At 45.0% G+C, this 12,305-nt stretch overlaps 1 protein-coding gene across 1 annotated transcript; it reads right to left on the bottom strand.

Moving 5' to 3' along the window:
• Positions 1–40: 40 nt before the first annotated feature.
• Positions 41–2,759, bottom strand: MRPS14 (mitochondrial ribosomal protein S14). The gene is made up of 3 exons (XM_082766630.1): positions 2,624–2,759; positions 2,133–2,291; positions 41–261 (listed from the first exon to the last, which is right to left on the bottom strand). The coding sequence occupies exons 1-3, from the start codon at positions 2,666–2,668 to the stop codon at positions 79–81; spliced, it is 387 nt and encodes a 128-aa protein (XP_082622756.1). The 5' UTR covers positions 2,669–2,759; the 3' UTR covers positions 41–78.
• Between the last annotated feature and the right edge of the window lie 9,546 nt (positions 2,760–12,305).

The raw sequence follows: 12,305 nt of genomic DNA, 5'->3' as shown, positions 1-12,305 counted from the left end.
TGGGCTCATCCACAGGACAGTCTTGAATGCACAAACGGAGTTTGTGTTTTCTGCCTGAACGTACATCCATTCAGCGATCTACCACATGGCCCTCTGTATCCCAGACATCTGAGCGTGATCAGCAAAATGGCGGAAAACAATTCTGCTCAGCCTCCACCGCCTCTTCACCCCCCGAGGGCGGGATGTCAGAACACACCTATTTCGGATTCTCACAGGGCAGCTGTCCCGAGGCAATGCAGCAATCTCTTTATCAGCCACTTCCTAAAACAGAAGACCACAGCACAGAGCGTAACTATGTTCCCTGTGAATATGAAGTCTTATTTCCAGACCTCACAGCAGAGCTGTAAAATAGGTATCACCACAAGCTACCATTACCTCATGATTATGCTTGACCTTTTGATAGTAAACTTCCTCCTGCCCTTCCTTCTGGGCATCCTAACAGTGAATGTAAGATGACCTCCATGGAGGCCTCAAATTTAAACTTACAACCTCAAGCTAACAATAAAAGCTGAAACAAACAGAACTACCTCAAGCCAAGTAAAAATAGAGTGGGCTAGTCCTTTAAGTTGAATTGAATTTAAATCAATTTCTTGTTAACGGTCTTCCTATGTAATATACTTTGATGTCAGTAAAAGGGATTTCACCCTTTTCACAGGCAGAGAAGGACAGGTCAAAGTGTCTCTGCTCTAATGAGAAGGCTTAAGAAAGTTCTTTTTCTGTACAAGAGAGCAAAAACAGTTTTCAAAAAGCATGAGGTTGCAGCAACTGGAATTTCAGAACAAGTATGTTTAGCCAGGAAATGCAGTCTAAAAGAAGATGCTTGAGGTTAGGTAAGCGTCTAACTGTAGCACTCTTAATATGCTAATTTTTTAAGGAAAGAAGGGCTTAAAGAATCCTATGGTAGGAAACCTTGGTGGTTAAATGAAGGTCTGATGCTGGACTACAAAATCTCCCGTTATGTTGCATACTCCTGTTATAGAGTGCTGAAAAGCAATAATGTCAGGCTATCTTGTAAGGGGATCCTCCCTTTCAAAAGAGGACAGGATCAAGAGAGCAGCCAGGTGACTTTTAACTTTAGTAAAGGCAAGGTCAGCGGGACTTTTTGTCTTGGAACATTCTGTAGTTACTGCTTTTGATGTCCCATCAAGCACCTTACTTGTGTATGTGCTTGTATACCTACAATTTATCTAATAGGGCCAACCACTCGCAGTATTTTTTTTAGCTTATTTAATTCCTAGGATTTTTATTAAGAAAGCAGCCTATACTTTCAGAGAACTCACAGCTTCTTCTTTTAAGATGTTACATTTGGAGTCCAAATAACATTTTGTATAGGAGGTAAAAGTTACTTTCCTTAAGTTTTTGTTTCTAACTGCTGCTACAACTGTGACTTCAAAAGGTGACAAAAGCAGCTGAGGAATACCAAAAACAAAGCCAGGTGCAATCTGCCCTCCCACCCTTGGGTGAACATTCAACACAAACTAGACTTGCCAAGAAGATGGTAAAATCAGTACATAAAAGCAGATTCACAAACTTTCTCTCCCAGGACTTTTAAGAATGGAAGTATATCCCCACAACTAGGCATGATCAGACCAAATATATACATGAATATTTTAAGAGTATTTCAAACACTTGAAAATATTCTTAATGCTTACTAAGAAAGGCTGACTGCAGGGCAGCGAATATGTATACTTTAAAAAACACCTAATGCCCAGATCTGATGCAAATTTTATGTGCTTCTAGCTCACGCAAAAAGTTAAAATTACCTATTTTTAATCAAATAGGTGACTTTGGCAGGATTAGGCTTTCAAGTTTCTAAATAAACGCAAGAGCCAAAATCCTAAGTTTACTTAGGCAACTATAAAAGTAACCATATAATACGCCATCATGGAAAACAGCTTTCCAAAGGTATGTAACTGATAACTAAGGAGCTGAGTTTTCACTGTATGTAGTGTTACAGCTACTACTTCAGGAGAAGCACTGGTGTAAGATGCCAACAAAGCCAGGAGCGTGCCCTGTTGTTATTACCTGGCCCAGTTGGTCAGTTTTAAATGCAGTGCCCGCAGCAGTGCTAACAGCCACGGGAGCCCTCACAGCGTGTCCGCAGGGCCCAGCTGAGCGCAGCGGCCCAGTACCTGCAGCTCCTTGGGCAGGATGGTGTTCTTTCGGATGGCGTTGATCCGCAGCCGCTCGTCAGCATACTCGTACGCCAGCTTCCTCCTCTTCACATCGCGCAGCATCCTCCAGTCCACGAAGTAGCTCCGCACTTGTCTTGTGCACGGTGAGGGGAGAACCTAATTAAAAAAAAAATCACCCACACTCGTTTTGCTTATTTGCCCAGTTCAGGTACGAATTACTCCCATAAACTTGTATTTGCCGGGCTTTTCCAAATTCCCTTCCCGCAGTGCAGCTCCTAAGACATTTCACGTATTTCACATTTTAGTTCGCAAAAGCCAGCGCGGAATTAATCTATCATCCAGCAGACACAAATAACCTCACAGTTTACCCCCCTCCAGCCCCCCAGTTGCTCTCAGGCGCTTCCCCCGGAGCCCCACGGGGGCCGTGCCCGCCGCCGCGGCGCCCTGAGGCGGCCGGGTTGCTGGAAGGGGCTGCCGGTGGCGCTGACCTGCCCAGCCGCCCGCAGCGCCCAGCGCAGCGCGGCCGCCGCCATCTTCTCGGCACCGCGCCTGGGCCCCCGCGAGCGCCACCAGCGGTCGCTGCCCGGCCTCGCCCTGACTGGAAGCCCGCCCGCAGCCCCCAAACGCGGTGCTGCCCACACGCATTGACGGCCTCAGGGGTGCCTGGGAGGGGAAGGAAGTTAAAAACTGGGGTCTGTGCTCAGTCTTTCCTGCTATAGTGAAACAATTTCCTCTGCTTTTGTGGCTGGAAAAAGTAAAGAACCCGAACCACTTCAGAGGGTTGTGTATTATATGTCAGCCTCTGTAATACCTCCTTCATTAGGGTGACCGAGCAGCTTCCACAAAAACCTCTGGATCTGTCCAAAAGGATCAGAGGTTGGAAGAGGAAAGTTTGTAGAAATGATGGGGGAGAGTTCCATCAGGAAAATGTGATGCAGTGACATTGAAGCATTCACCACATTATGGGAACATTTTCAAGGAAAAAGAAAAAAAAAGCAATGCAGCTGTTGTTATATATGGAGTGGTAATTCAAGTCGAGAAGTTGGTTGATATTAATAAAGAAGAGGGAGATTTGGGAGTGTGGCCATGGGGGTCAGCAAGCCCTGTGGTTGATGGTAACATCAGACTCTTAACAATGAGGCCATCAGAAATATAAAAAAAAAATGTTCATGTGTGCGTGTTGGTGGAGCATAGACTCCCTGCACACCCAGCACTGTTTCCTTGCCTTTTATACCTTTTATAAATATTCCTTTTATAAATATTACTAAATTACGATTAAGTTGAGACTTCATATATAACAGCCCTGACATACAATCCCGAGAAGGTGTAGGATGTTTAAGGCTCCAGGTGAGCGTTGCCTACTGCTCAGCCCATTTAAACCAACCCAAAAGGGGGGGGAAGGCAGCAAAAAGTGCTTAGTGCCACAAAGCAGGCGGGGTACGGACCTCACAGCAGGACTGCCCTACAAGCACCCATCCCAGGGCCCCCTGTGGGGTCCACACACGTGTGGGGTCCATCCCAGCATCAGGTCGCTTCTACCCCGTAAGGCAGACCTGAGGTGCAGGGGGCCCTGGCGGAGGCAGAGCCAGGTGTGCTTGGGTTTGTGTCACCCCTGGTGGGTTTTGTAGGTTTTAGGGGAGCAGCGATACCCCGCAGCCGGTCACGGGTGGGTGCCGGCCCCACAGGGCTCGCTGGCGGTGCCCAGCAGCCGGCAGCGCCCCACGGCACTGCGAGCCCCCCGCTCGCCGGGAAAGGGGCGTGCCCTCATTAGCATGCGGCGCGGTGCACGCTGGGCACCTCGCCCTGACCTAAAGGCAGCCGCAGCGCGGGGCTTTATATACCCTCCTGGCACCCATAGTGCCGTCCGGGGGAAGCTCACCGCCGAGGCCACCCACGGGGTGCCCGTCACCCGCCGGCCCCGCCTCGGGGAAGGTCTGAGGGAAGGGCCGCCCGCGGCCCCAGCAGGGCCCCGCCCGCGCGGGCGGGTGAGCCACCAGCAAGGGGGGGCGCCGCGCAGGGCCGGCCTGGGCAGGAGAAGCGGGGGCGGGGAAGCTCCCTCGGCCTCCCCCCGCCCCGGCGGATGCTCGTGGCCCCGCGGCGCCTTGAGACAGACTCACGGCCGGCGCGCTGAGTCCAATGGGTGGGGTGGGGCACGGCCCCACAACCCAATTCAGACTACTCTCCCCCGGGCGCCATTTTGTAGAGACACCCCCAGCATCCTGCGACAGAAACACGCACCCCCAACGCTTGGACAGAAACACCTACTCAAAATACTCAGAACCCCACACCTAACGTTTATAGTGTCAGAAACACTTCAAAAAGCCGCAGCCCCAACATTTTGTTATATATGGAGTAATTCGTGTCGGTAATTCGTGTCGAGAAAGTGGTTGCTATTAATAAAGAAGGGGGAGATTTGGGAGTGTGGCCATGGGGGTCGGAAAGCCCCGTGGTTGATGGTGACATCAGACTCTTAACGATGAGGCCATCAGGAATATAAAGGGAACAAAGGAAGGGTGATTCAGGAGACTCCATGCAGTCTCAGGGTTGCTTGTTCTCCAGCCGATAAGGCATGGAAGTTTCTGGGTGTTTGCCGTTGCTGTTATATGCAAAGTTGTTTGACCAATGAAAAGTTGTTTTGAAAAGGACTGCTGTGGGGAGAAGGGCATAAGAGGAGAGCCTGTCCTCGAGATAAAAAAAGGCAACTCGATGTGATGAAGTTATGTCATCAATAAAGGAGAAAGAAGGAATGAAGAGGAACAGGCTAGCAGAATGGAGACCAGGACGGGAACAGGCACACTGATCGCCTCATGAAGATAGGTTCGGCCACACTCAGCAAACTGCTCAGAGAAGCTCGTACTGACAGTCGCTGGAAATGGGCGCACTGGAGCTGGGAAGAAGCTCAAGCTGAGAGAAGCAGACCCGCGCACACAACTGCCCCTCGCTGGTAAGCAGTTGCGCATTATGGGGAATCATACGACCTTAGAAACAAAGACTGTCCTGGTAACCTTACAGCTTATTCTCCTTACTAACAATCAGACAGTTTATGATCCTGAAATATGGGACCAAATTGAGGTCAAGGTGTGGGACTCTGCTACGAAAAACGACAAGGTAGTGCCGGGATTGCTCGGCACCTGGCGAGCAGTCTCTGAGGCCTTAAAGAGCCCTGTGGGACCACAGTCAGAAACGTGTGGTTTGCCAGACAATGAGGGAGCTGCGGGCTCCTTCACTGATCTGACTGCCATGCCATGGGCCCCTCTGCTGCTACAGCCATCGAAGGCTTTTGCTGTTACATCTCCTGGTGACCTGGACGCGCCTTTTGACCCAGGCCCCATTGGCCTTGAAAAGGAGATGGATACGCTCTTCTTCAATCCAGAAGGAACGGGATATGTAAGGCCCGAAGATCAAGTTGCTTGACAACTTAAATCAAGACATACTGTTCAAAAGGGATGGAAAATGGAGACTGTTGTTTGTAATCAAGAAAAGCAATGGAAAACGGAGACTCTTAAGTCATGGAACTTAAAGGATTGTTTGTTACCTTTTATGATTGTATAGGTGTACTCGGGTTTAGTATGTAAAAGCAATGTTCTGTATATTTAGAATGTTTGATATTCGTGTGTGCGTGTTGGTGGAGCGTAGACTCCCCACACACTCAGCGCTGTTTACTTGCCTTTTATAGCTTTTATACCGTTTATAAGTATAAATATTACTAGATTCAGATTGAGTTGAGACTTCATTTATAACACAGCCAACCTGTTAACTGACCTGAAGGTTTCTGCCCTGTGAATGTGCTCAGCTGATACCACTGATATATGTTACACAGAGAATTAAACTGGCATAGAGGAAAGATGTGTGACTGGCATGGAAACAGGTTTCTGGTGTTTGCAGGGAGAAAGATTCAAGACTTATTCCCTGATTATAATGTGTATAATTTCCTATTTCCGCATCTTTCCAGATGGTAAAATCAATCTGTAGTGTATAGGCAGTGAAAATTAATAAAGGGGGCAGACGTGATCAAAGGGCATTTGCATATTAGACCACATATTTTCTTATTTAGTATTTTGTCATATTTCCCTCAGGTGTCTGCATGCTTGTTAGATGGTCCAGATAAGCAAGGAACACGAAGAGCAGGAGAAGGAGAATTATTATTTCATCCAAAGCTAAAGCCTTTCTCAGGTCTCTCTATAGCATCAAACAGTGCAATCAGCACCTAACAAGCTGTGCAGGTGGGAGAATGAGGTCCCTTGAAAGAATACCATGTTGAGAAGGGTCTGCCAAAGAAGGCTGAGGAATAGCAGAAGCTTTGAGTTGTGGTCTCTTTTGGTGGGATCACTAGGTAGGATGTGTGTTGGAGCTGGTCACTGCCTAGGGTTAGGGACTGGGTTATGGTTCAAACATGAATTTGGGTTAGTGGTTGGAGAGAGAAAAGTGCAGACCCGCTGTGTGAGTGGGGTGGGGAAGGGTCTGCCAAAGAAGGATGAAGTGTACCAAAAGCCTTTTGGTTTTGGGTAGTTTTGGGTCTTTTTGGTGGGCTTTCTGTGTGGGGTGTGTAATGGAGCTACTCACTGCCTAGGGTTAGGGTTTGGAGAAAGTGCAAAGCTTCCTGGAGAGTTTATGGTGTTTTATTTTAATGCAAGAAAATGTGTCTTACTTCACACCCTGTCCATCCGTGGCTAAAATCTTCATGTGTATAGATAGTCCTTACCATCTCGAGTTTTTTACAGATAGTTTCTGCTTACAGAGACGTAAAGTAACTGGTCAGAGTCCTTGGATAGATTTTTATCTAAAAACATGTCTGTATAACACAGGTGCTTATGATTATCTTCTGGGCACCTTAGTAATAAGGGAAATTCTTCACTTGAAGGGCAGTGAGGCACTGGCACAGGCTGCCCAGAAAAGCTGTGGATGTCCCATCCCTGGGGCTAAAGTGTTTAAGGCCAGGTTAGATGGGGCTTTGGGCTACCTTGTCTGGTGGGAGGTGGTCCTGGCCATTGCAGAAGCAGGTGATTTCTAATGTCCCTTCCAACCCTTCTGTTATGCTATGATAACTGTAATTTTTATTTGAGTATTGCTGCTTTTTAAAAGTGTTATGCTTTTGCTCTTGGTGTTGACTATACATGAATTTCACACCTCTTGTTCTTCAAAATTGCTTTTGAACATGTGGGTCTTCACAGCAGTGCTGAGGTGTTTTTTCCCACATGTACAGGTCTGGAAGGGCTTTCTGTGTGAGGTGGAGCATACAATGAATAGGATGAGCTTCTTTCTGCTGGTAGGATGGACAACACTGAGTGGGGGATCCCTCCCAAACCCCCGAGGCAGTTCCCTAGGCAGTATGTGGGAAGGAAACACCCAGAGACCTTATTGGTTCCTTTAATTTGGAGCGTGGGGACTTAAATTCACTGCAGAGAGCAGTGGAGTGGTTTGCAGCTGGGCTGGGAAGAGAAGAGATCTCTGTGAGCTTTCAGCTTGCCCAGATCAGCTCTGCAAGTTGCAGATACATCAGAAGAGCTCTGTAAAAGGCAACTGAAAGTACTTGAAAGGTAAGAGAAGTGTTTTATTTTTTAACCTCTGACATTCTTGTTGTTTCTGAATGAAAAATCCATCTGTAGTACGTGTACTCTAAAGGTTTGAAAGCCTCACACAAACATCAACAACCCTATGTTATGGGGATGTATTATTACTGCAAAACATGTAGTGTATGGAGCAGTAGTTAGTGTCACTCCTGGCTGAAGGGATTAAGGTTTAACAGGCTGTCTCTTCCAGTGGTATGAAACCTGCTGAAAGAAATGGGAGTTTTGCCATTGGCTTTATTGGAAGCAGGCTTTAACCTACAAACTAGTTATTTTAGAATGCTTGTTCCTGGCAATTTCCATTTTTGGCTCTCATTTCTGTGTCATAGCGATTGTTTTAAAAGCCCTTTCATACAGCAGGTCTTTCTGGAATTTGATTACATTTACATGTTATAATTGCAACAAACATTCTAAATGATTGCTTCGTACTTTCTCACCTAAAATCTCCTTCTGTGCTTTCTAATGTACCTCTTCACAGACTCCATGTGGAAGTCAATTCAGTAGAAGGTCTTTACCACATAAAATGAAATAGACTACTGTTTCCACAATAATACCACTTTATTGTATATACTGGTTATATGTGTATCTATGTATATATATATACACACACACATATATATGAAAGACATTCTGTGGATAGGTAAAATTGATTAAATACAGGTGTTACAACATTTTTGAACTATACATGCAACAAAACAAAGATTTTCCTCATGAAAAGCCAACTGCCTTAAGCTGGGAACTACTGATCTAACAGAGAAGAGAGCTAGGGAATTTGTTACAAAATGCACATTTATCCTAACCAGTAAATGTGAAAACACTGGTAAGCTTCTCTGCCCTTTCTAATGAGTATGTACCATTTTGGAAGCAATCTGTCATTCACGTGTGAAGAGTTGGTACACCTTGCTTATCAGACATTGCAAAAGGATTTGTGTCGCAGAGTATCTGTTACTCCTCTTGTGTTCTTCAGGAAACCTCCCCTGGCTTTAGGATGGTTAGATGTGCCTGCTTTTCTAACTCAGCAATTACGAAACTGCCACCTCCTATGTTTCCAGTACTGTGGTACAACTTGGCAACTTCTGCTCTAGCTCAAGCTTGCAAAATGCTGTGCACAAAAAATAGCCTGATACATTGGCCCTTGGTACTTAAAAAGCTCAGGTCTCAGCCCACGGCTCCTTTTTTTTCTGGCTGTTTTCCTTCAGCTTTAATTCATATTGCTTTTATTGTTGCTTTGCATAACTCTCGCTGTGTCCATACACATGTATTCCTTCTGCTGATGGACTAGGCCTCCTGGTCCCTGGTAATACTGGTTTTATTTCTCCATGGTCGTCTCTTCTGGGGACAGCTCTTTAATCATCCTCCAGCACGGTTAGTTCCCCACATTGCTCAGTCCTTGATCTTATTAATTGTTTCTGCCTCTCTCTTCCTTCTGCAGCCCCAGGGCTGTCCTGGACCTGCATGTCCTTTCTGCGCTGACTACAAGTTCTCTTTCTCTCCTCTGTCCCATCTCCATCCACGCCACCTGGGTGACATGCTTCTAGTATTCACACCTGGGTCTTTATCAACTCCTGCCTTGATTGGACCAGCATCCAGTCATGCATTGTCCCCAGAAGTTCATACTGCAAAGGTATGTACCCCAAACCTTCAAGCACTGACGTGTAGGGTGGAAAAAGCCTTACAGACTTAGATTGTTGAAGTCTTCCTCAGAAGTACTGTAGGTCCTCTCCAGCTTTGGTTATCCTCTGCTTTCTTCTATGAAGGTTAAAAAGATGTGAGCAGAGCTTCTTCCATCCATTTCCTTGGGAGAATGTTGTGTAGCCTAATAGGTCTGACTGCTAGGCATTCTTTCCTAAATTCTTCCGTTCCTTAGTCCCCCATTATCACTAGCTACATATATGACGCGATATTCTCCACAACGAGTCAGTTAAACCCACTCTTTAACAGCAGGGGAAAATCTCCTTATTACAAGATAATGAAGCCAAAATAGCTGTCCTTCTCTTTCATTATGCTTAACAGAAATGCTTACGTTCAGGAGTTTTTCCTCTTGAATGATCTCCAGCCCCAGGAAAATCTGAGATCAGTTGGTGGTTTTCAGGAAGCCCTAATTTGTAATGATATCATGATGTAACCTCGGATGGTATTCAGGACTCCGTGCTGAGAGAAGGGATTTTGTGTGTACTTGGGGGGGTGGGATTGGATTCAGGGTCCTCACGTCCATAGTTCTGGAAATAAAGAAGAAGGATATAGGGAAGAAGCCCTGCCTCAGCAGGGCAACATATCCTTTGTCAACCCTCCTTTTCTCTAACAGTAAGTTAAATGTAGTAAAATACATGCTGAATGGAGGGAAAAAAAAAACAAACTGCTCCTTGGGAATGAGAAGCAGGGGTGATGCCTTTATTATATATAATTCATACAAGAAAATTAAGAAAGTCTTGAAATCCGTGCTCTATTTTGTTGGATGTCAGTAATTTTGCTTGGAGGGAAATGAGGTAGTGCTGTAGTGGTCTACGTGCATAATATGATAGTGGTAGTGTTTTGGTCTGTTTTTAGTAACCAAAGCCTCATGTTTCTGAGCATGAAGAAGACCTTCCTGTACAATGGTGGATGTGGACCTAATGGTAGTGATTTTTCCAAATGAAAGGCACATACAGGGATATTTCACAGAAACGGTTTGCTTTTATCATAATTGAGGACCTGGTGACTTTCAGAAACATAATTATAGTAGGAACAGCAGAGGAGCTGAAAACTTAGTGTTCTGTATGTTTTTTTAGGAGTGAAGTCTGCTGTTACTTCAAAAAGTATTATCTGGGAGATCGCTATTGTCTGGATTCAGATGTGCTGTTACTATGGATACATATTGGCCAAATGTTTTCTAGTTGTCACACTACCTAATTTAGCACTTAAAGTTTTTTTTTTTTTTCTTCTGCTTGTGCACTGAATAACATGACTGCTTACTAAGTCGCATATGGTGGCATTTTGGTTTTGCATCCTGTGAGATGAAATTCAAAGCTTTTAACCAAGGATATATCACTTTCTGTACAGACTGACACCATTAATGCCAAAATTCAGGTTGTAATGTGGAATAAGCTAACAAATAAATTTAAATTTAGACTTCTAATTTTACAGTTTATCCTTCCACCCAATGTTTGTTCAGTTTCTCCCTTCCTGTGATTCTTGTGTAGAAGGTATTCCTTTCTGAACTCCAAAATTCTTCTGTGGTTAACAACATAAAAGTTTTACAGCAAACAGTTATGTTCTTGCTGAAGACTTTACCCTAAATGTTTGGACTTCGCTTTTGACTTTTAAATGTCAATGCAGTTCAACAGTAATTATTTTTAAGCCTTAGTTCTGATATTTAATCAGCCTGAAAAAAAAGCTCTTCCTATGTACATCTGCGGGGTAGGAAAGAAAGAATATTTTTGAAATAAAAGTACAGGAAAACAAATGGGTTTACAACTTATCCTCACCGTGTTATTAAGAGTTGCTCTAGTAGCTTCTAAATGAGCCTTGCCATTGCTGAGATAACACATCAGATATTGAGTCAAAGCAAAATAAACTTCAAGTTCCCCAAGCAGAGCCAGTGTTCAGGTACACAAATTACTAACAAGTCAATTTAAAATGGAGGAAATGTTTGAATTCCCCCAGTCCAGGTAACAGTGTAGGCTCTGCACTATATTGGGTGAGGAGGCTGGGTTTCATTTCATGCATCATTTGAGTCCCACAGCTAAAACCCAATAATCTAAAGGGCTTTTTTGAAGTCATGGACTAAGTCAGAGGTAATCAACACGACAGCTTGGAGCTGCAGGTAGCCAGTTCAGATGTCTCTCAGGACAGCTGTACCAAAAGTGAGCATTTTGAGAGACTTAATGAGGTGAGGTGATGCAAAACTGTCAGTCCTGCCTCTCCAAAGCAGGTGTCCTCAGCTCCACAGAAGCCTCTTTTCTGTCTTCAGCAGGCAGAAGCAGAGATGGGGACTCTAAGACAAAGGGCTGGCACTGTGTCAGGTCAGCGCACGGTGTTGTCAGGCCCTGTGCTGAAGGTGGTACATTTGGAGAACCACAGGCTGTGGATGTCGGGAGGAGGACATGGATGTTTGATGCTGCAGTGCAGATGGGCATGAGTCATTTTCCAGCTGCAATCAGCCATATATTTTATCCCAGTTCCCACTGCTCTTAGCTGACCTCAGAAAGTGCTCTACTTGTTATATTGAAAGATAAATGACAGCTCTCTGAATTTTTACTGGGCACAGCATCACCATAGTTGTCAAGCTTCTAGTTGAAAACCATGAGAGCTGAGGTGCTGCTGGAGATCACTTACCATGACCTGCCAATTGGTAATTTGGACCACAACTAGGAAACTGATACAGTGGCTGTTGTAATTGTAGTCGGGTGGGAAGAGCTATGGTGTAAATAATAATTGCAGAGGACTATAATGTTGTCATGTGAGAATTGCAAGTTTAAAGCTCCTAGTCAGGAGTTCTAGAAGCATGACTCTTTTCGAGGTGCTGACCAACCTAGTTCTGAATCAGGACAAAGTCGAGAAGTTGTCTTAAAAAATAATAATAATCATGAAATCCATCTTTCTGACCACATTTCTTACATTTTCT

Source organism: Aythya marila, assembly GCF_965140915.1.
Source record: "Aythya marila genome assembly, chromosome: 8".
Taxonomy (NCBI): domain Eukaryota; kingdom Metazoa; phylum Chordata; class Aves; order Anseriformes; family Anatidae; genus Aythya; species Aythya marila.
The sequence above is the reverse complement of the archived record's forward strand: the minus strand, read 5'-3'. Positions and strand labels throughout refer to the sequence as shown.

Excerpts from the sequence above, each read along its gene's own strand:
- MRPS14 (XM_082766630.1), bottom strand. The coding sequence starts at position 2,668 with ATGGCGGCGGCCGCGCTGCGCTGGGCGCTGCGGGCGGCTGGGCAG. Across the intron at positions 2,292-2,623 it reads CGCTGCGGGCGGCTGGGCAG|GTTCTCCCCTCACCGTGCAC; the intron begins GTCAGCGCCACC and ends TTTTTTAATTAG. Across the intron at positions 262-2,132 it reads TCCTGCCCAAGGAGCTGCAG|GAAGTGGCTGATAAAGAGAT; the intron begins GTACTGGGCCGC and ends CTTCTGTTTTAG.